This window comes from Triturus cristatus, chromosome 7 (genome assembly GCF_964204655.1).
Source record: "Triturus cristatus chromosome 7, aTriCri1.1, whole genome shotgun sequence".
Classification (NCBI taxonomy): Eukaryota; Metazoa; Chordata; class Amphibia; order Caudata; family Salamandridae; genus Triturus; species Triturus cristatus.
In genome coordinates this window covers 946919752-946943829 of record NC_140590.1, presented here as the reverse complement: position 1 = coordinate 946943829, position 24078 = coordinate 946919752, and the positions used below count along the sequence as shown (strand labels likewise).

The 24078-nt window shown below is 44.2% G+C and overlaps 1 protein-coding gene across 3 annotated transcripts in view; it reads left to right on the top strand.

Moving 5' to 3' along the window:
- The window catches only part of KLHL3 (kelch like family member 3), a 529889-nt gene that overhangs the window by 284519 nt on the left and 221292 nt on the right, over window positions 1-24078 (top strand). For all 3 annotated transcript variants that reach the window (XM_085617962.1, XM_085617960.1, XM_085617961.1), the window contains exon 5: window positions 10871-11033. In XM_085617962.1, coding sequence (XP_085474088.1) covers window positions 10871-11033 — 163 coding nt within the window. The remainder of the gene's footprint in view (window positions 1-10870; window positions 11034-24078) is intronic.

Genomic DNA, 24078 nt, shown 5'->3' with positions numbered 1-24078 from the left:
TCTGCGAACTGACATCTAGGGTTAAGGTTATCCTTTTCAGGCCCCTAGAACTTTTTGGCACCAGTGTCGGTCTCTTGCATGGCTCTGCGTTCCTGGTGCGGAAAGCTATGTACAAGAACTGGCGTCAGCGCGCGAGGGCGGCGTCTAAGTACTCCGACGACGTCATCCCGGCGCACGACGCCGACAACGGGCGCGGAGCCGCAGACGACGCCTAGCGACGCGCAAGGGGTATTGCTGACGAAAAATCTTCCGGATCCAGTCTGACGCCTGGGGATATTCTAAGGTGAGGAATCTAACTAACTAATGTTTCTTACAGATACATCGTTACCGAAGGTAAGTAACTTGTTCAACAGTTCCTGTGGCATCCCCATATCCACAAAAGCACTCCACATTTTGGTTCGAGGGACTAAATCAAATGCGGATTTAAGGTCAATAAAAGCCGCATAGATTGAGCCCCCTCCAATAATAACTACCTGCCAATAGATGAGCACAAACCTAAAGACCTGATCTAAGGTACTAGTGTGTGGTCGAAACCCCGGCTGGAGTGGTGTCAGGATTTCTGTCTCTTCTATCCAGGCCTGAATTCTACCTAGAACTAACCTGGCAACAATCTTCTGAATGGAATCTATAAGGCTGATTGGCCTATAGTTGCCTGGTGGTGAACGATCACCCTTTTTATATATGGGTAAGATTTCAGCACCTGACCATATGTCGGGAATGGGAGCACCGCTAGCTATGGCATTGGCAAGTATCTTTATGTAAGTTACCCAATGTTCTTTATCATACACAAACAAGTCCGCGGGTATACAGTCGGGACCAGGGGCCATGCCTCTCGGAATTGATCTTAGTACAGAGTCGACCTCAAGACTGGTAAAGCACAGAGTAGTGGTTGGGGTAGGCCATAGGGGTATGTCATCGCTGTGATTAGTGGCAGTGAACTGTGCCTCATAGTGTGAAGCCCACTGTTCAGGAGCAACATAATCAATCTGTATCTGCATTGATTCGCCACTGCCCCATTTGACAAACTGCCAGAATTGGACCATGTTTTTCCCCTTGCTGGCTGCAACCAAGTCTTGCCAGCGGTTCTCATCCCAGTCCTTCTTTGCTTGTTGCTCGGCTTTCTTATACCTGGCCCTTGCCTTTTTTATATTGCCCATAACTTTAGATCTTATGGCCCTAGATAATATCTTATAGGCCTCTCTACAAGAACTGTTATACCAGGAGGCCGCCTTTGCGCTGAAGTTTTTCCTTGGTTTGCTACTTTTAATAAAAATATGTTTTAGTTGCTTGAACAGATCATTGTGAACCTGGAGGACTATAGAATTAATGTCCTCCTGGGAATCGCAATTATGGAGGGTGGTAATCGAGTGAGCAACCATTTCCTTCATCTGTTCCAGATCACCATCATTGTCGATAATCCTAGCCCATCGAACTTTCCTCATATCATTTGTGAGCATGGCCTCTTCTGTTATATATTCGGAAGCCCTGTTGTTAAAATTTGGTAAACCAGGTGCCTGCGGTTGTAATACCAGCGGGTTGTGGTCACTTTCAATGCTTTCCTGCACCATCATATTCCAAAGATGACCAGCATTCTACTTTAAGGAATATGTAGTCTATGTGGCTGCTTCTCAGACCATTATTAAAAGTATGGGCGGCCTTTCTATCCGACTGCGACCTCCTGTTAACTACCCTCAGTCCCCTTTCCAGACACAGCCCTTTTAACTGTAGTGCAGCCTCGGTCCATTTTTTGATGGGACATAAATCTAATTCCGGAATGTTCCATTGTGCGTCCTCCTCTGCACTGAGGTTTCCATCATCATGATCCAAAGGCTCAAAGGAGCAATTAAAGTCGCCTGCTATTGTCAAGTTACAACTTCCCCGTAGACTTTCCAGACAGTTATCGAGGACAGTAACCACATTTGATCCCCTGCCGCCCGGCTGCCCTCTTGCATAGACGTTGATAATCAGAACATCAGGTCCATGTGCCGTACGAAGCCGTATGGCCTTGATGTCAGGACTATCGATAAATACTTCCTCCACCAAGAGCTCCGCTTGCTGTCTGACCCAGCAAGTGAGACCACCTAAAAACAAGGATGATAAATTTTGTCCAGAGACCATGTTTCCTGAAATACCCAGACATCATTGTTGTCAATATGTGCTGACCAATCAGTTGAGGTGGTTTTAGAGGATAGTCCTGCAATATTCCAGGAGACTATGGACATATGTGGTTTTGAATGCCCTTGGGTCGTATTGCTGGTGTTTACTTGGGAGTCAAATACGTGATCGTTTTCCAGAATTACCAGACTGGGAGTACTGGATGGTATAAAAGGTCTTACAAGAGGGATTTGGGTTAGAATGTTCACCCCCGCCCCAATGCTCGTTTCCATCTCGGTTTGACACGCACCCCCAGCGATATCTGAAGTACAGGCATGTATGGCCTTTGGAACGGTTTGTAATAGGTTCAAATGATCCAACAGGGTCAGCAATACACAATCCTAAGTCAGACCCTAAATGGCCCTGGGATCCTTGTGTTCCAATTAGAGAGGGATTAGCTAATGTTGCAAGTCAATCTGTCTTCCAAAGAGGAGAAGATTTAAAAACGATTACTTGTGGTGACCGGGTAGTTGTGTTGACCATAGGCTTGGGATGACCCCTCCTCTCACTACACCTAAAAACGTGTTTGGTTGGTAGAAAAAACCCAGGGGGAAGATATTTATATCATCCTCCTTAGTAAAGCAGTTCTCGGCCCTCTCCAATATGTGCTGGACCAGGCTTAGCGACCCGAAGCTTAGGACCACGCAGTCACCTGGTAAAGACTTATGTGATTTCCCAACCCAGGGAACTCTGCAAACCATTTTAAATTCGGAAAAAAGATGATCTTTTATGCCAGTCCTATTACTCAGCAGGTGTAGGGCCTTATTCCTTAACATTGACCAGTGCTCCCGTACGTTGGGGGAGAGCATTGGAACATTAACCAAGACAACTGTGTAAGGAGTAGCTTCCGGGGGGAGGTGTAAAAAGGTGTGAGAATTCTGAACACTGGCAGCATGAAGCTCAGGGACCATGTCCTAAATCCACTCTTCCCTTGCTGCAATGTCGATGTCAAAGACATACCTGCTTGAGATGCATTAGTGGGTTGGGTAGCCTCAGAGATTGTCGCTATTGGTGGTATGGGGCAAAATACATTTTCTAGAGGTCCCTTTGATACTGTTTCATTTCCGCTCACCAATTGGGTCACAATCCCGCCACCCTTCTGCCATTAGAATTATTAGGGGGGCTACTATGCCCTGCTCTATTTTTTTAAGTCTATCTTCAATCGCGGTCAGCTTCTTGAATAGGGGATCAATCAAAGCTGAAAATTTCAATTCTATCTGTGAACAGAGCTCATCCATATTAAGCAGAGGAAGTGAATAGACAGTGCTAGTGGGGGGTGGGCCATATAGTAGTTGACTTTTCTTTAAGCTGTTGGCTACCAATGTTTCCATTTCCATTTGTGACTGCCTTACGTTTAGCTGCTCTAGAAGGCAGAAGGTTGGGCTTCGGTGGCCAACGGCCTTTCCTGTTTTTTTGAAGGCGGTTCGCCACCTATAGCCCTACTGAACTTCTGACCCCTAGTAGTGACCATGGAGATACTTGGAGAACAGACAGGTCTGGGTGAAATAGGTGGCGCTAGGTCCGATTGTGCCATGGAAGACTGGATAGAATGCAGTGCGGTGTCATTGGTGTGGTTTAGCGGTGGTTGGGAAGAAGATGCAATAGAGCTAAGGGTGCCAAGAGAAGTTAGAGGTTCTAGCGATAGCCTGTGCTTGGTTAATTGGATCTCGTGCATTAACGCTGATTCTGCCCTAGAAAGAAAAGCGTCAAGTGTACCCCCAACCCCCGAACCCACTCCCGCCTTCCGCAAAGGCTTACTGTTCAAACGTTAGTGAGATGGCCCAGCCCTGACTCTTCCAGTCTCTGACGGGCTCAGACAGGCCCGCCCTTGGCTTGCGCGCATCCCACCCTGCGTGGGTCAGGCGCACTCTTGTAGCGCGTGGGTGATGTGGGATCCTCCCTCCTGGGAGAGCAAGGGATTCTGGTGGCAGTAGTCCCACAAACGAGGAAACCAGCAGTCAGGCAGGAAAGGCAGCAATTAGCACGTCCCGCGCTGCGTGGGCCAGGCGTGCTCTTGTAGCGTGTGGGTGATGTGTGCTCCTCTCTCCTGGGAGAGCAAGGGATTCTGGTGGCAGTAGTCCCCCAAATGAGGAAACCAGCAGTCAGGCAGGAAAGACAGCAATTAGCGAACACATCAGCAAGGCTTGAGTTGGCACCACAAACACAGAACTGGCCATGACGACAGAACAGTCAAACAGTCAAAACAGGTGCAGGTCTAATATAAATCCAGTATCTGAAGACCCTGCTGCTCTGCTCTGTCTGGCTTAGGGACTTCTTTTTCCTTGAGCCCCTTCTTTGTTTAAGCACTACCGGCGGCCAACCATGTTCATGTGGGGACGTTATGGGGCATCCTTCACGAAGTGGTATTCGCGGGGATTAGAAAGTAAATAAAAAAAAAATTAAAAAACCTTTGTCCAAGGCACGTCTACTGGCTCCAGTGTTGGATTTTCCGCGGGGCCAGGCGGCACGGTGCTTATTGTAGAGGCAGTTAATCCACTGCAGTCCCACAATGATGCCTCAGCTCCTCGGCTCCTTAAAACTTTCAAACTGCCGTGATCTGACGGTCGTGCAATTCCAGCATTGGCTCCCGCGTCGTGTCTCTCTCCCACTTTCTCCCGGAAGTGCGCGATCATTAGAATAATCCCTTCTATTTGAGATCTGAAGTATGAGCTGGGAAGATGGCTCCTGTTCCGTTGTATCCAATTTACTACAGGGTATAGAGCAAATCTTTCTGAAATAGGCTTAATACCCAGCTCCAAATACAATAAGCCTGGACTGGAACCCAGTTTTAACCGAGAGCACAAATGATTTTTCTTTATAACCTGTAATAGTTCTGCTTTAGCCTAACCCAGATTTCAGCGCCGTATAATGATGCCACAACTGCTTCTTGTCAATATACTTGGAGTATTACACTTAACTGTTGTCTGCCAAATTTGTTTGCAAACCTCAAAACTGCATTAGAGAATTGTTTAGGTGTGACTGCAGCTTTTTTAGATCTCACCTGCGTCAGCACATGCACTAGCGCATGTGCTCTCGCTTGCAAGAGATAATCTGTTCTACAAGGGGCTTGGAGCCCACCCATTGCTTACCATTTGTGGGTTTCATTGTCACTCTCATTTGCTGCCTTTTAATTGGGCAATGCAAGCTCGCTTCACTTCATCTTTCAGCTGAAGCACAGACCAAGTACTGTTTGCTTCATCTTGATTAGGGTCATTCCGCTGCTGGTGCTGTGATTAAGGTACTGTTTTTTCTTATCTTTCTTCTTTCACTGCCGTCCTTGTCCTAGTTGCTTCTCCCCCTTACGCTCCCTTTGACCATGTGGCTTATTCGCCACCCATACCCCTGCCATGTTTCTAATTCCCCTCCTATCCCCCTGCCGTGTTGCTTATTTCCCTTCCTCCCCCCTATCCATGTTGCTTATTCTGCCCTCTCCATATTTGTGATGCTTTTTCCCTTCCTAAACCATCCGTGGTGCTTATTCCCCTCCCGCTCCTCATCTGTGTTGCTTTTTCCCTTCCCACTCCATCCGTGTTTTTTATGCGCCTCCCACCCCATTCGTGTTGCTTAGTCCCTTTCCAACCCCTTTTCCATGCTGCTTATTACCCTCCCGCCCCTCCTAGGCGTGTTTCTTATTTGCCTCCCACTCCCTTGTTGCCTCTGTTGCTTATTTGCCACTCCCTAACTGCCATAAGGGGAACAAAGGGATATGACGCGTTCAGCGCTGCAGCTTAATAGTGCCTTTTTGTGTGCGTTTCTTGTTTTACCTTTCAGTTTCCTACCACCTGCCCTCCTGTTGTCTATCCCACCCGACTGGCAAAGTCAATAGCTTGCCCATAGGTGCCAATGCTTGTTTGTATTAGTTCCACCTTGGAGCATGGACAAAGTACATGTGTTTTTCTTTATCTTTTTTGCAATGCACTATTTTCTTTTTATAAGCGTTTCAATATCATTCCTGGACTTGCAATGTGCCTTCCTACTTTTAACACTGGCATATGGCTTATTTAGTTTGTTTCACCCTATTTGCTGTCTTTTTTGACACTTGATTAATATTGGGACACCACTCAGGCACATTAAGTTATGCTTAATGTGTAATGCGTAATCTGTGATTACGAAACAAGAGTGAGGAATGATTTCAAAAGATAGACTTTTATTTTGAAGAATGTTTTTAAAAAAGACGCTTTTATTTTACACTGGGTTTTCTCAAATTAATCAGTTCATGACACTGCATGTATTTGTGCATCTTTCTGGCAATTTCAAATTTTCTGATGTTTTTCGGCTTTTTATTTATGTTACTTTCTCCATATTTACCATCTCTATCGAAGTTTCAGTTATGAAGCTGTACTACTCTACGCCACTCTACTCTACTCCGCTCTACGTGACTCTACTTTATTCTGTGCCAGTCCACTCCATGCCATTCTATTCAACTTTACTCTACTTGAGGCCACTCCTCTACTGTACTCTACTCCACTCCACCCTACCCCACCCTATGCCTCTCCACTCCACTCTATGCCTCTCCACTCCTCCCCACTCTATTCCACTTCACTCTACTCAACTCTATTCTATTCCACTGGACTTTATTCCACTCCACTTTATGCCACTTTACTCTGCGTCACTCTATACTACTCCATATCACTGTACGCCACTCTACTCTATTCTACTCCACACCACTCTGCTATATACTACTCCACATCACTACACTCTCTGCCACTACACTCTATGCCACTACACTCTATGTCACTCCACACCATCTACGCCACTTCACTCTTATCTACGCCGCTCCATGTCACTCCACTCTACATTTTGCACCATGCCACTATACGGCACTCTACTGCACTCTGCTCTTCACTATTCTGTGCTACTATACACCACTCTACACCTCTGTACATCACTCCATTCTACATGACTCCATTCTGCTTGACCCAATTTTATTTCACTCTACTCTACACCACTTGGCGCTATTTCACTCCACTCTACACCATCCTACCCTACGCCACTTCTACCCATGCCACTCAGTCCGGCTCTACTATACGCTCTCTACTCCACTCTATTCTATGCCACTATATTCTACCCTACTGTACTCTACCCCACCCCCTTTACACCACTCTAGTCTATGCCTTTTATGCTACTCAATGCCACTCCACACTACGCCACTACATTCCACTCTGCACTGCTCCATGCTATGCTATGCCATGCCACTCTATTCCATTGTACTCCATGCCACTCTACTCTCTGCCACTTTCTACCACTCTACGCCACTCCACTCTATGCTACTCTATTGTATGTTACACTCTGCTTAAGCCACTCTACGCCACTCCATGCCATCCCACACTACTCTACGTTACTCTACCCCAATCCATGCCACTTTACGTCTACGCCACTTTACGTCTACGCCACTCTATTCTATGCCACTTTACATGTCTGCCACTACACTGTACGCTACTCCACTCTCCTCTGTGCCACTCCCCTCTGTGCCACTATACTCTATGCCATGCCACTAACCTTTAGGCATGCTGAACAGCAGCCACGCTGCTGTACAACATGGCTAAAATACATTGGCAAAGCCAGTAACTCTCACATAGGCCAGTCCTATTGGCTTTGCCAAAACTTTTTGTTGCTTGCATTTGGCCCTATGCACTCTTACTACTTCACTATGTAAATGGCAAGCAATTTGTATTATCTGTATCTGTACTGAAAACTCCATATTAGAAGTCCGTGATTAGAAACTTCTTATTCATTCCCGCTATCAACCATGTAAAATATTATATCAGAACTAGGTTTGCAAGTGCAAAATACCACCAAATTGCCCTTTAAGTTGGCACCTTGCTCACATTGGGCCTCCATTCGATATTTGGCATGTAACATCTTGTTAATGGAGGAGTGTCGGATGCTCTCTAGTTATTAATGTCATTTGCAGTGGCTTCCTTCGTTCTCTATCGATGTGTTGTCAATGACATCTAGGCGCTATGCTGTTACTAACATGGTGATCAAAGGCAGATTCTGACCCTTTATTGTAATACTACTCGTTGCTGCTGTAGGTGCCGCAGGGGGGTGGGGTTCGCTCTTTCATCTATCTAGTAAGGCTAAGTTGACCTGAACCCTTAAGGTTTCCCTTTCCACAGTTTTCTTTAAAACTCCAAACTTCACACTTAACTCCTCTTTACATACAATTTACCAGACCTGAATACGTGTAATGTAAGCTTAAGGATTTAGGGCCCCGTTTAGAGGGAATTGTGGTGGAACCTGTGAATATGGAGTAGGATCCACAACCAACCATATTTCCTTCACCATAGCGATAGTATTGTAGAGGAATTTTAACTGATGGATCCTACTCCTTATTTAGAGCTTTTTCCAGAAATTCGAGGATTTTAAACTCCATCTTTATCTCCCAACATGGCTATTGGAGGTCTCCTTGAATCCAGAATCGTTGAACCATATTCTAGCCATTACGGTTTCAGAGCTATTTCCAGTCCATGTTTTGATCCCTCTCCATTCCATTGGACTAGTAGCTGGTGGTAAATAGTACCACCCATGACTGCCAGAGGTTTCCCCTCCACTAGAAAAAAACCTGTATTTTGCGACTTGCAGATCCTGAGGTGTAGAACCCTGAAAATAAACCTTTTTAGAACAAAACTTTGGGAACTGACCTACTAGTTTGCCATGTGTCTTCTACGGACTCCATTAAGAGACCTACAGGAATACTGCAGCAGTATTCCAGCTCCCAAACTACCAACACTGTTCTATTGGTAATTGCGCGAGGCAGGAATACGACAGTATTGCCAGTTTGATCCCCTAAAAATGGGAATTAATGTGGGAATCAGAATTACCTCATCCAGTTCTTGCAGTAGTTCCCTATTTTGGGCCCATTCCCAGTGCTTAATGTTGGCAGTTTTCAGCTGGTTACATGTGTGGGTTCTTATGCAGTATTTTGCATTGTAATCCTCAATTTGGCTGGCCAGAGTACCATGCAATACCATTTGCCTGAGGACTCACTGTTAACGGTTTCCTGGCGCCTTGCACAGGGGGGGGGGAGCTGTAAACATATTTAAAATGTGGTTCTTTTGGCTCAGGATCGGGCACGAGACTCTTGGCTTACCTTAAAAGTCCTATATTTAAATGTACTGAATTTACTTACCTGCAATAAAAGTTGTTTTGTTCATAAAAGTTATGGGCTGACTCGACAATCAAGTTATATCTGTTATCTAAAGTGTTATATTATTTGTGAGTTTCTTACGTCACACAAACCCCCAGGAGAAAGCCTTAGCTGGCGAACCATGCTACCCTAAACCACAGTAACCTCAGCAGTTTAACCTCTGACTGTCCTGGGACTGCAAGAACGACCTTACACTTGCCAACAGATCAGACAATTAAAGGGAGAATAGTACAGGGCCCACACACTCCCCTGCCTAAACCAGGTTTGGATGGTAGGCCCCTAACTTAGTGATCCTTCATTAATATTCTAACCTGAACCCCATACCTGTATGAAGGGTCACCAGTATTTTTAATAGTCCACAGTGAGCGTCACAGGATTTTAATTGATGCCAAAAAAACAACAACAGTTCACCTGTCAAACACCCTTTCTACATCTGTAAAACAGCAAAAGAGGCACTGGCCGTTGATTGGCCTTCAGCGCAGGCCAAGCTACGTCTATTTATTGATTCATTGTGGAAGAGACTTCTCAGAGGCCAGTCGGTACATCAAGATTCAAAAGATTTTCAGAGGTGAAGAAAGAAAAATGTGTAAGATGAAGCCAGCCCAAGTGATGAATACAGGATGCCCACGGAGGCCCCCAACAGCTGTTTCCCACAGACCCCAAAGCAAACAATTTCACAATGGCTTTTTAGTCCTTGTCGCATGACCTGGGTTGAATCTTTAGTGTACCAGTATAAAATATAGTGCATAGGCACAAATTAGACTCGAGGCATCCCCTTAGGTGAGCATATACATCTTTTACGACATTTCACTAATAAAATTGGATTGTAAACAACGATAGCATATTACAGGCTCTTCACCACTAATAAGCTATCAATGCATGTCTGTTATTTTCTTTTAATGTGAATCCTTTGTCTTCATCTAGCTTAATATACCCAGTGAAAAGATGATTTGTTGTATTGAATATGCCATGATAAAGAAAACAAACCAGTGATTGGGATTTAGCGTGTTAACAGCTGTCGTCCATTTCCAGTTAACTTTAAAGTATTTGCTGCTTTGGTTGCTTGACATTATATATAGGCGCAAATTTCAACCTGCTGTTATTTTGCATCACACTTCATAGACCCCCACAGTATTGTAAGGTAGTTAAATGTTTTCTATTTCTAACTCCACCTAGGGCGACCACCTCTCTTCAGGTCATTACAGACTCTGTTTCCTGTCCTAGATTTCTCATCTGCAAATAATTGATATTAGGTGTGTTACAATTTGGTCTATAGACGTGAAGAAAGACTAAAATACCCCTAATGCTTTAGGCGGTCACTAAAATGAGCCCGTGACCGGAAACAGTGTCCTTAATGGCATGGATTGACGTGGTCTGCCTAACTGCACCTATGCTCCTCTTGGGTTGTAAGTATAAATGAAATTTAGAATAATAATTATACACATTTACCTTACAATGTAGTGGTATGGCCAGGTAGTGCATGAGATAATAATGTAATAAGATATATTCTCACCAACTACTTTCAGGCAATTTACTGATGCTAATTTTGCCATTTTTTCCTATAAGGTTTTGTTACCAGCGGCAAGCTTGTTGCAGTTGATGGATGTACGAAAAAACTGCTGCGATTTTCTGCAGTCGCAATTGCATCCCACAAATTGCCTTGGGATTCGGGCCTTCGCAGATGTCCACACATGTACAGAGCTTCTTAATCAAGCTAATGCTTATGCAGGTGAGGGGCGGATTATACATGTTTTGCAGTAAATATGTTGAAGTTTGATAACTGTTCTGTCATATTCCAGAATTATGCTAGTCAGCTCATATATTCAAACATCAAGAGTTTATGGATCTTTTTTTTTCCTCCTCATTACGACGAGCTAATTTTACGTACGAAAAATGCTGTTTTCGGGTCCCTGTCCCATGCAGTGTGGGTAATAGGTGGGAAGTGAAGGCCTCTAATAAGTGGCTTCTCTTAATACTTCTTTTTAGAAGGCTGTCCGGTTTTGCTGATTCCTCAGATCTGGGCAAAGTGAATTGTTTTGCCTCCTAGAATTTTCCAGTTAAAAGTTGCGAGTGAAATCCGGTTTGCACTGCTCTTTCTCTCGAATCGTGTTGGTGGCTTAAGGTAGAATGGACCAATGCTCTTATCTGAGTTGAAGACAGAACACAAATGTTTGAACTTTATTCGTCCTGCTACTGAGAACAAGTGAATCTCTTTGCGAGCCCAGGTGTTGTGGTAGTGATTTTTAGGTCTCGCCTGAGCCAGCGCTTTGGCGCTGCTCTGGCGAGAGCTATAGAAAACGGGGATTTGGAAGTGCAAACGAGTGCTTTTCAGGCCCCCAACTACAGTGCATGTGCGCCGGGCGCGCGCACCATTTGGCAGCCTGCGTGTACATTTCGTGGGCGCTTTGATGTTCTCAGTGAGCCGCACGGCCACTGCGAACATCAAAGCGGCCGCGAAATCATTACTTTCACAAGTGAAACATTTGCCACCCCCTCCCTTATCCCACTTCCTGCTTGTTCTCATTGTAAATTCAATCCAAATCATTTCCTTTATGATTCTATACGTATTTCTTCACTAGCCCCTCACATGTTTTGTGATTTACTTTCTAGTGCTTGCCATTAGAAAAGCATGACTACACATCCCAAAATTCAATACTACGCTTATTTTTTATTTATTTATCGCGAACTCGACCCGAAGGTATCAGAGCGTTTTACATGAGCACCAGTTGTGTTACAGACTGACGCATTCATTTTGTTAGGCACAAAGAGATGCAGTCATCTGCCCAGAATCACAGGGTGTTGAGCATCCCTGCCGGGACTGGAACCAGATCCCCAGCTTCCAAATTACAAGAAGCAACACATTGCACATCACTGCTGCAGCCACAATCTGCTCTGCACATAACACGCTAACGGCCGCAGCGAAGAATTAAAAACTCTCTCCAGCCCAAAAAATATGCCTTATATTTTTACTTTTAAAAAGGGAGACGTGATCAGGTCATCAACAGTTTTTCTTAAAGATGAACCTCCTTCAAAAGGGCCTCGCCTTATCTACGGCTGCCTCTAAGAGTGTTTTATAGTGGGATTACAAAGCTCTTTCGTACTGGAAAATAATTAATACAATACATATGCTCACGGCTAAATCTTCCGGAATATCAGCGCCACCAAAAAAGCACAGGTCTGCTTGGCTGTTACGCCACCTGGTGGTTGTAATGTGTTAGGAACTTTACAAGTAGGTTGAATTCACGGTACGGGGAAAAATTATGCAAAACGTAGAAAAATATTTTTATGGCCGAACGTCCCCAATTTGAAGCTCTAATTAAAATGTTTCTTTTGTTTTCGGATCACCTATCTGCGTCACTGTTAACAAGTCATCTGGACAAAAAAAAACTGAACACACGAACGGTCACAAAAAACATAAGTACGTTTTTGTATTTTTTTCAAATTAGAAAGGGGAAAAGCAGCATTACGCACGATGAACGAGATAAAATGCTTTAGATTAGTGAAAGGGGAGTCCCGGCATTCTACTTTGTAAAGGATACTGTGCAAGTAATGCCATGGTAAGAATGGCTATTGACATTGCAAATAACAATGCCTATTGGCATTGTCATTTACAATGCCAATAGCTTTAACTCGTGTAACTGCGAGACCTATTGCATTGCAAATGCTTGCTTTTGCTTGGTGACACAAACAGCATCACAAAGGCATCACTGTCAGAGTACTGCTGACTCAAACACATAACACTTTTTTTTAGGTCTCGCCTGAGCCAGCGCTTCAGCGCTGCTCTGGCGAGAGCTATAGAAAACGGGGATTTGGAAGTGCAAACGAGTGCTTTTCAGGCCCCCAACTACAGTGCATGTGCGCCAGGCGCGCGCACCATTTGGCAGCCTGCGTGTACATTTTGCGGGCGCTTTGATGTTCTCAGTGAGCCGCGCGGCCACTGCGAACATCAAAGCGCCCGCAAAATGATTACTTTCACTTTTGTTCGCACCTACTTGGCAGACTGGTTCTCTGTTGCTCTTTCCTCCTCTGCTCTCTCTCCTCAGAGTCCGTCCCTCCCCCTGTTGCAGCAGCACAAACTCACAAATGGCGCATGCTGTCACAGCCCCGCATCTCCGTCCTGCCCATGTTGTTCATGCTTACATTTCACGGGCTTTACTTAATTTTGTTTTTAACAACAGTCCGCTCCGCCCCTGGGGCTCGGACATGCTGCAAATCCTGAGCTCATTATCTCCCCACCCCGCCCGGTTTGCACAGGAATTGTTTTGCTAAAAGACATTTTCTTTTCGAAATGGTGTCCTGCCAGTAGCTTGTAAGATTTTCTTTACTCAACGTGATGGGGCGATAAAAAATTGACTCATGATACCAGCAAATCACATTTCACTTAAAAGTTTTCAACGTTTTCATGCAATTTCATGAAAATTCGTGAGTAAAAAGAATGCAGTTTCGAACAACCATAGTTTGAATGGGATATTAATATTTTCCTTTTACATGTGCTGCTCAAATAAACGAACCCACAAAATGGCATGCAAAACTATTTGTATAACACCATATAAATGTTGAAAATGGGCATTTATAAACCACGCAATAAAACCGAATTATTTTATAGTGTAATATTGAGTGTTAATTACTACTCATGTTATCGGCGCAGAAGAATTAATTGGTATGCCGTACAACAAATCCGTTAAATGTAAATATGGTTTGTACACAGCCATAAAAGTATTACATAACCATTGGATAAAGGAACACATCCAGATAGTCTTTATACCAAATGATTTTTAAATTATTGCTGCTGATGTGTTGTAATGATGAATTTCAATAAAATATATAAAAAAAATACTTTCCGGGATAGGAACGTGTGAGCACACGTTGTATGAGAAATTAATCAGAAAACATTAGTTCCACTGTACTCTCTTATTAGGATATGGATACTAGAATCACAGGTTCCGTGCAGAGCTTTGCAGCAGGCACATTAACCCTCAAAGCCTTTAGTCTGCAGGACCGTTTCAACTATCATGTTTCCAGTGCAACATGTGTTTTAGTTATGTGTGTTGATTAGCACCACCCGCTACAATTCCATTCCATTCCATGAGGTCCACTCAATACTCAGAAATCCACGGAGATCCAGCACTGCATCTGTGATCCTTGTTGCACCATGCATGCACTGAGATGTCACTATTGGGGCATTTGTAAAGCTTTGATAATGCTCATCTTTGCTGATCTGCACGTGCTCAGCTACCAAAAACTAATTTTCATGATAAACGCAACATTAAATACAAGGCTTCTCCCATTCCTATGCGCTGTAAATAAAAGATGCCATTATTACCCTATTTATGGTACTGTATTTGTCCACCTTAGAAAAATGGAATATAGTGTCTGCTTTTTCAAGGTCCGAAGTCCGACCTTTAGAGCATTCAGCTCACTGAGCCATTCTTTCAGCTACACAAATAGAAATCCATAAAGCTCTGCGGTATGACTTCAGTGCGTTATGCTAGTGGCGTGGGAGCACCTTTTTTCGCCACTGATTGCTTCTTCACACCACAGGCGTACTTGTTCTTCGTGCTTTCAACCTGTATTTATATAGCAACATCAACTAGTGACGTGGCCATTCCCTTTATCACTCACTCAAACCAATAGGCCTTATTTGGTCCCAGCCATGTTTATTTACAGGGCGAATGCCATGGTGTACAATATTTATGCGTGTAAATATAAAAAGTGCCGCATGCAGCGCCTCGAACCCCAAGAATGCCCATAAACCTGTGCCACTCTAACTTCCGCCAGCACTCAGCGTGATAAGTGCCCCGTCATCCTCTCTGTGGTGTCAGACCTCCCTCGTGTATGAGAATGTCCTGCAGGAGTGTGTCAGGTCTCCCAGCTGTGTGTGGGGCACACCCACACACTTACACGAGACAACAATCAGTTTAACTCGGACACCTGGTTCCAGAGGAGGTAAAGCAAACTCATACATTGTGCGTGGAGCACTCTCAGCACATATTAATAATATCAGCAACGTGCTTTCTTATAGCGCTTCATACCGTGTTTCTGCAGATTCTAGGTGCTTTAATTAACAAGTGGTGGTACCTTTAGTCCCTCACGGTACCCTCTTGGTGAATTGTGCACAAATCTCAGCTATGCAAACGAAAACATGGAGTAAAGCTGTTAATATTGAAAGTCTCTTTATTGAGCTCTGTCATTGAACAAGTCAAATTTCCACAGATTGCAACAAGTCCCTTAATAAAGGATAACCGTGAACAATGACAAGACATAATGTCACATCAGAGACCGAGGATAACAAGCACTTGCAATGCAATAGGTCTCGCATTTACGCGAGTTTAAGCTATTGGCATTGTGAATGACAATGCCTTTTATTTAGGTTTAAAGAACGAAAACAAAAAAAAAAAAGGCATTGTCATTTGCAATGTCAATAGCTCAAACTCGCGTAAATGCGAGACCTATTGCATTGCAAATGCTTGTTTAAGGTCCAGGTGTGCTTTGGGGGCTTGGTTTTGTTGCCGCTGTCCTTTTCTGGATGTTGTGTTTTTTTAGGGTCCACCGTGCCCACTCACTGTGCTCTCCGTCCCAGCCTTCCTTCAAGTCGGGCCTGGGTCCTCAAAGACCCCCCTGGGCCTCAGCATGTCTCTGCGGCTGGTGCGGCGCTCACCGCTCCCGTCGATAAAGCCCAGGCAGCCGTCAGTGCTGTCCGCTCTCGCTCGGCAGTCTTGAGTCGTCCCTTCTGCCTCCCGACCAATGGGGCAGTGGCTTCCATCCACCAGCTCCCCTTTCAGCTGCATAGCTCCATGCTGGCCCGGGTGTGTCCTTAGTCCAGCCCCCCCCCCCCACCCCCGACATCTTTCCCAGCTGTTGTGGAAAGGATTTCTGTTGGAGACTGTTCGTGAGGGCGTCGCCGTGGAGCCATGTGCTGCCCGCAGCATTACCAGGCGTCGATGAATGGGGGCAATGCCGAATTTCAGTTGGATAGGCAGGCGTTTATGGTGCCAGAGTTCCTCTTAAGAGCGGCCGCCATGCTTGGCAACAAGCCATGCCCTCCTGCAGCTTCTCAGGATTAATTATTACTGTCAGCAATAACAGCACTTTAAAATATGACATTGTACAAACCTAAAATATGTGTCTTTGTCTTTTTTTAAACAAATTTAGGCCACAAAACCTGCAGCTAATAACTGGCCAAAAGAGTTTTTTTCCCCTATCACTTGTTAGGGCCTCATTTCTGATACGGCAATTGTTACCTTTTACAAAGTCCTATTTTAATCGTAAGTCGTTGGTAACAAACTTGACAACAAGTACCCAAGCTATACCATTGACCTTTTACCTTTGAATGAAAAAGGTCACGTTAGTTAAATACATACAGTAAATAACTAAATGTACTCAACCTGTCTTCATCCGCCTTCTCTTCTTCGCTGTCACCGACTGGTTCCTGGGCAAGTGGAAAAAAAGGACAAAACAGGTTAGTGGCCCCTGACCAAGAGATTAATACACTCTCAGGCTGTAGAACAAAAATTCCAGCCTTGGGGATGTTTAACTGTAGCTGAGTAAGCCATAGAGGTCATGCTTTCTTAGACCCTGCAAACGTAGGGTCAGTACCATGGTACAAAATTCCTTTGGGGTGACTTGCTGCACTCCAGCAGCCCCCCCAACACTCTTTTTTCCTGTTTGTGTTGGCCCCGCCGTCCTGTGGCCACCACATTGATGAAATCTTTGACGTGGTCGAGCCCTGCATGGCATTATGGATCTACCTCCCGGGAGCTTGCCTAACCAATTACCGCCTCTGTCTGCATTCCTTTGTGTTGCCATGTAGCCGTGCAGTTTGCAGCTTTATTTTCTTTCTTTTTATTTTTATTGTTGGAGTTCTGAGACCCACCCTTTGTTGGGTGCATCTCGGAGAGCCCACTCCCGGCTGCCCCAGCCGGATCCCTGTCCAGCCAGCATCCTCCTTAGCTGCCGTCATGGGAACTGGCAGCACTCTTCTCCCCCACCTGCTCCATTAGTATTTGCTGTTCCTCCTGGCACACTGGCCGCCCTGTCTCCTCAAGACAGGGGGAGTGGGCGCGAGCCACTGTAATTGGGGCCTGGAGTTGGGCCCCTGGGCCCCTTTCTATTTTTCTTGGGAGGGGGTGCAGCAGCGCTCCCCTCTTTGCGACGTTGGGGACCCTAAGATGGGTCTCGGACCCCTTTCCCTCCTTTTTTGGGGGGGTTATGACGGCTCTCCCCCGCCCTTGTGACGTTGTAGGCCTGGAGGTGGGGTCCCAGGCCTCCCTTGAACATAGACCGTTTTGAGGGTTGGGATCCCTGGGTCTCCAGAACTCTGGGGAAGGGGCCCCACGCACACACCCTCCAAGGTCTTATTAAACTTCAATGCTCCTTTTGAAGAACCCCAGAACCTGGCCCTCCCCAGGGGGTTATGAAGGCTTAGGCAGTGGAGCTTAACGCAATGCGGTTTTGCTCTGGTTCTTGGCTGGGAGGGATCAAAGGTATATGCCTTTTTCCTTGCATATGTCGGGCCCCATTGGGAAGATTGTCTATGTCTTGGTTTCATTTTGCTCCTAGTGGTGAACCCTAGCAGCCTGATGCATTTTTCTCAGGCCTCTGGGCCTTTAAGGTGGCACACTTTGTGGGGAGCTGGTTCCAGTGGCCCCCTGCACCAGATAGATAAAGAAGCAAAATGTAAACAATTTTTTTTTAAGGTTGCTGTAAATGTGAAGTAGTTTGAAATTGGAGGCAAAATGAAGTTAGTGTCCACAGATTGATTAGTGGGAGTATGCAAGTACAACAAACAGAATATAGTATGGCTGATGAGTGGCTTCAATTGAACTTAGAAAAGAGCCAACCTTTCCATTATAATTAAAAGTTTGATATTTGTTTATATTTTTGTGAGTTAAATAAAAAATTTCCTCATTTGTGTATTTATTTGAGGAATGGTTTGTTTCTGTATTTTTGATTATTAATTTTCTATTCAAATCATCGAAATTGCTTAGGCCTGGGTCCCCGGCTTCCAGTAATGACTCTGTGGGGGTCTCCGTATTCCAATAATGATTCAGTGAGGGTCCCAGTGTTCCAGGAATGATTAAGTGGGAGTCCACAAAAGGGTTAAGAACCACTGGACTAAGAGACCTTTACATATTGAAAAATGGTTGAAAGCTCATGTACATTGAAATATTGAAAACGAAGTTGAGGTCAAACTACAATTCATTGCGGAAACGTGTGCCATCAGAAAAGGCATGACCCACATACTTACAATGGTTTACTTTAAATTAATGTTAGATTGCTAGGTAGGGTGTGCTTTAAATTGTATTAGTTTTAAATCTTCATTTGTGAAAAGTGAAAAAGTTAACTCATGACTGGCCAACCTTTCAGATCCTAAAGACATGTTCAGGAGGATAGACATACCTTTCGGGTCTCTAATTTTGCACCATACACCTGGAATTCTTAAACAGGCTCAACAGTGCTCCACAGTAAAGATCAGAACTTATAAACATCAGCTTGATAAGGCTTTGTTGCCTCCTACCTCCTTTTTGCCGATTATCTGATACATCAGATGAGGATCGAACAACACACACTCCCCGAAGGCCAGTTTCTTTTCTATTCAATGCTCCTCTTAGAAGAGCAATTGATGATACCTGGGCTACACAGGGGGTGGAGCCAGCCCCGCATCAGCTACTCCAAACGTTGCATATCATGGGCTCTGGCCGCTGACTCATTACATGACTCACTTGGGCGCACCTCGCTCACTCACAGATGTCCTTCCTACCCCTCAGGGAGACAGAATTCTGCAGATCTATCTACGACAAGGAGTGAGAACAGGCCTTAGGTTACCCACGATGAGTGCCTTGCCATTCCAGGCTGAAGCTGATCCGCTTATATATCCATCACAGAGCCTACCGGTCCCCCAAGCAAATAGCCCCCATCTTCCCAGGTGCTCCAGATATTGGTGCCAGATGCAACTCCCCTGAAGGCGACCTGAAGCACATCCTGTGGGATTCTCCCAACTGATATCTAACTGGATAATAACCTTGATACAGTTGGAATACATTACAGGGATTCCCAATATCTCCTTGTGGGAGGTGGGAGCACTGGGAATATACGCAGGGCCGCACAAACGTAAAGTTGCAGCACGATTCCTAGATCTTGCCCTGATCTTAGCAAAGAAAACTATTACAAGGCGCTGGAGGTCAGCACTCCCCCCCCCCCCCCCCCCCCCCCCCGAGCGCAGAACACTGGCAGGTGCTGCTCACCTGTTGGGCCAAAGCTGAGGTGACTGCCCTACACCGTGAGGATGCCAGGTGGACGCACAGTCGCCTACTGGCTCCAGGGTGGGAAGAGCTGCTCTCCAAACTGACTAACATGCCCCCGAGTTCCTCCTCAGACACTGAGTCCACTGACCCATAAACAACGGCATATACTGTCCGCACCTTTTCAGCTAGTGGCCCACCCATTAACACTCTGGGGTGGGGCGGGCACCGTCCCCCACTCCCCTTACCATTCCCCATCCACAAGGGGTCAGCTCAACACCCAATAGCCCACTACCTCCTTCTCTGGTTGCATGTAGGCATATAGTTTACATTGTTTTGATGGCAAATGTACATCCTTGTTAATCCATATGCCTGTATAATTGTGTATAAAAAACATGTTTAAAATCACTACATCAGACAAGGTTAAAAGCATATGTGTGCTGCTGTGCTGTTTAACACCCATACTTAAGTGTTTCCAATTATGTGCAATGCTTGTGTCTTCAGTTGTACACAGATGTTCGTTGCTTGAATTTCTTGTTGGTTAAACAGTTGGGGCTATTATGATTAACTATATAAAAATGCATAAAGCACAGGAACTTGAGGAAGGGTGCAGTGTTGTTTGAGGTTGCATTAGCGTGGATGGTGCAGGCAAGTGGACATAGTGAAAGTTAAGGGTGGCGGGAAATAACAGTCAGTCTGCACAGGTGGTTTCATAGTAAATTCTTTGTTGCATTTCTCTGGAATAAGTATATGGAAATGAAATTGATACCTTTTTTATTGGATTATTCTATGCCTTTTTTGCTTTGATTATTCAAATGATCACTTGATATCTTCATGAACAAAGTTCAGTATTAAACTATTCATCAGTTAGCTCACTGTTCTCTGTCAACTTTCCGCCTTTTAAAATGAAAAAGTAGGTCATGGACCAAATGTAGCCTCAAATTTTTATTTATTCAAACAAAAACATTTCATTTTTCAAGCTTAATGTGTTATTCTGTGGAAACCAACATTTTATCTAAATAAGTTGAAGACCAAGCTTTGAGTGCAATTGATCACACATCAGAAAAACTAGAGGATAAGCTAAATTATAGCAGATACTACAACTTTACAGAACTTTGAAACACAAGTCATGACTAATGATTTAAAGTCAGAAAGACAGTAGAAAAGATCCTTGAGGCCATCGAGCGTTGTAGTGCCATAAATCCCGAAACAAAGCACAACAAAGTTACACGACATTTAACATCTTTAATTTAAACATTTTTTTGGACAAATACTTGCACTCTCGATTCTGCAGCTATACTAGATTGTAGACAGACTCTAATTTAATGGCATCATACAATATCTATGTAAATCGGGAAACTTGTGGATGTGGTTTTTATCTTTGATGTCATTCACATTCAGCTCAAGTTCTGTGCTGAAACCGAATCACAATCTTGTACACCCAGTTAAAGTCGGGATTGTGCTCGCTGCTGCAGGTTATTGAATGCTGTGATCTTGTTCCATTGTACTTCACTTCCATTGTCCTTTAAAGGGTTCGTTCGTTCAGTGTAGAGAAAAATGCAGTTCTCTTTACCCAGTTGTACTTCACTGACATTAACCAACAAAAAGGCATCCCTGAATGTTCATTTAGTGATATCTGCTTGGGTTTTGAAACCTTTTGTGACCGCATTCTCTAGATAGCACCGTTTAAAATAAGAGCATGTCTTTCTAAAACTGAGCCGCAAGAACAAGGTTCAAAATGAGAATTTTCCTCAATTGTGCTGATAAATTCTTGATTTATAGATGAAGAGGCAGTTGTTATGTGTGTATTGTATGGAAGCCTGGAATAACTAAGGAAACCTGCAGTGTTTCTCTTTCTTGCACTGCAGCACTGCCACACGTATTGAACAACAAATGTTTTTGACAGTAACACATTACAGTGCTTCAGAAATAACTAATTACTAGTTGCAAATTGGCATGTTTATTTTCACAGTAAAGATTCCATATTGATTCCACGAATCTGCAACCATAGTTTCTTTCCTAAGATGGATAGAAGTCACACCTGGATTTAATTGAAGTCTGGAGTGGTAGGATGATAACATGACTAGGTGTGACTAGGAATAAACTTTAGCCCCTACAGTTCCTTCATATTGCCTCATCTCAGCAGCATAGAGGTGTCATTCCAAAACCACGCTGTGATCCAAGCTATCAAGAATGGGTCTTCGAAGTGAAAGAATTGTAAAGAGGCAACCTGCTCAGAGATAACTAGGGATGATCAGTGGTGCTTCAGTATACCTGAGGAGCAGTGTCCTCCAGTAACCGCGAGCCGGCCATGTCTGGAGTGATACAGTGGAAACCAGAACAGTCACTCACAATAGATCATGGAGGGATGGGCTCCAAGCAGCAAAACCAGGGTGGGCAATTCCATGTCCACAGATGTGAGTGCAACGAAACCTTTTATTCAATAAAATACAAGTAAGCATAAGACACTGAATGTGCAGTGTGTATGAAGGGAATCAGCGGTCTAAGAGCAAGGACTGTTGTGTGGTGGCACAGCCTTGTTGGCTAAGGTCATTATCAGCTATGCGATGAAAAGCAAGTCCTTGGTTTGAGCTGCTGGGAGTGTGGAATGCTAGAGCAAGGGACACCTCACTCAGAGGAGTCCGTTTCCATTGTATTCCATTTCAAAATAGTCGCTTCACACGTCAGTCTGTGTCAGAAAGGCTGTCATCACACAATACATATTGTAGAATGGCACCTTTCTCCTTAAGAGGTTTGCATTTTTGTCATTTCAAGTGTGTACTCTAATGGGACTACCAAAAACAAGCTATTGGTGTCATCTTGAACAATGACTTAATGTTCAAACATGTGCCAGTCCTGTGTAGCCGAGCTCAAATAGTGACGCTGAGAGCATTACAGCCTCAGCCAATGGTCCTGCCCCAAAACGACTTCACCATCTTTCTAAGAGATGCGCCCAGCCTAAGGATCCCGCATGGCGCCGCCATTACATAAATTAGTTGGAATAGCGTAAGGCTCAAATGACCACCTTCTCCTCCTGGGTAGTTTCTCCCTATGCTCCCCATGAACAGAACCCACAAAATCAACGGGCAGTGGCTTTCAAGCTACCTGTTTTATTGTACAGTTATATGCCAGTTCTTTAGTTTGAATTGTAGATCCTGCATACCTTCTTATCTAGAAAATCCTCATGGTCCCACACCTTTAAAGTATACTTCCTACCCGTCCCTCTGAATGCAAGTGCATTTACTCCAGTGTAAAACATTCTCTTTCGTGTTTGTTTTCCTAAACGAGCGCTGTTTCTTTTTCCTCAACTTGTGAACTCTGCTAGAGTTCAGTGTGCAGCAAACACACTTGGAATTGTAGATGATTGTTCTCAGTTTCCGATCATTTGACAGTGCATTTTATACCCGTCACCTAATGTTGTCTCTGTAGCAGGTGTCGAAACGCATTAAAAAAAATAAAGTATCGGAGTTTCTATTCCTGAGTGCAGTTGAGGTGGCGTCAGTGAGTGTAGGGGTGGCGTCAAAGGTATGGCTATAAAGAGTGTAACTATTTTGTTGGTTTTCACCTTCAATTAACTGCATATAATGAGGTACTCCTTACATTAAAAAAAACAGAAGCTAAACCACTCTGCGAGAAATCTACTATTTTTCGTTATGAAAACTATTGGCTGAGAGAGAGCGAACACGAGAACACTAAAACTGAATTCTGCTTGGTGCAGTGGGGATGATGACTTGTGGATTTTTTTGTGGTATGCGCTCCCATTTTATGACAGAAAACACTGTGAATATGTAAATCATTATTTTAACCAGCATTGTACACAGTAAAAGAAAGGCTGCCGCTAAATGCACAAACATTCAGGTTTAACTTTAAAAAAGTGTTTCAAAAATATGGATTTAAGTAATACACTGATTGTACGTAGCGTAAACGTTTGTTATGTGTCCATTAAAAACACGCACTCCACAGCTCAGCTTGTAACACCATTACAGTACCTCTAAACAAGCATTTACAATGCAATGGTCTCGGCAATATTATAGGTAGAGCTATTGGTATTGCTCATTATTTTTTTATCATTTTTGTATCCCTAAATAAATGGCATAGTCATTTCTATTGGCATTAGCTTTTTTTGCATATGTGATACCTATTGCATTAGCAGAGAGAGAGTGATGTAGTGAGATAGAGAGAGAGAGTGAGGTATTGAAATAGAGAGTGAGGTAGTGAGAGAGAGTGAGGTAGATAGAGAGTGAGGTAGTGAGATAGAGAGTGAGGTAGATAGAGAGTGGGGTAGTGAAAGAGTGAGGTAGTGAGGGAGATGGATGTTGTGAGGTAGTGATATATAAGCATAGAGTGATGTTGTGATGTAGTGAGATAGAGAGAGAGGTAGTGAAAGAGAGAGTGAAAGTGAGTTAGTGAGATAGAAAGAGTGAGGTAGTGAGATAGAGAGTGATTGAGGTAGTGATTGATCTACACTTGCCTCTTGACGATTGCCCTGGTACTTATTTATTTTTTACAAATCAAGCACTGCTTCCCCTTTTT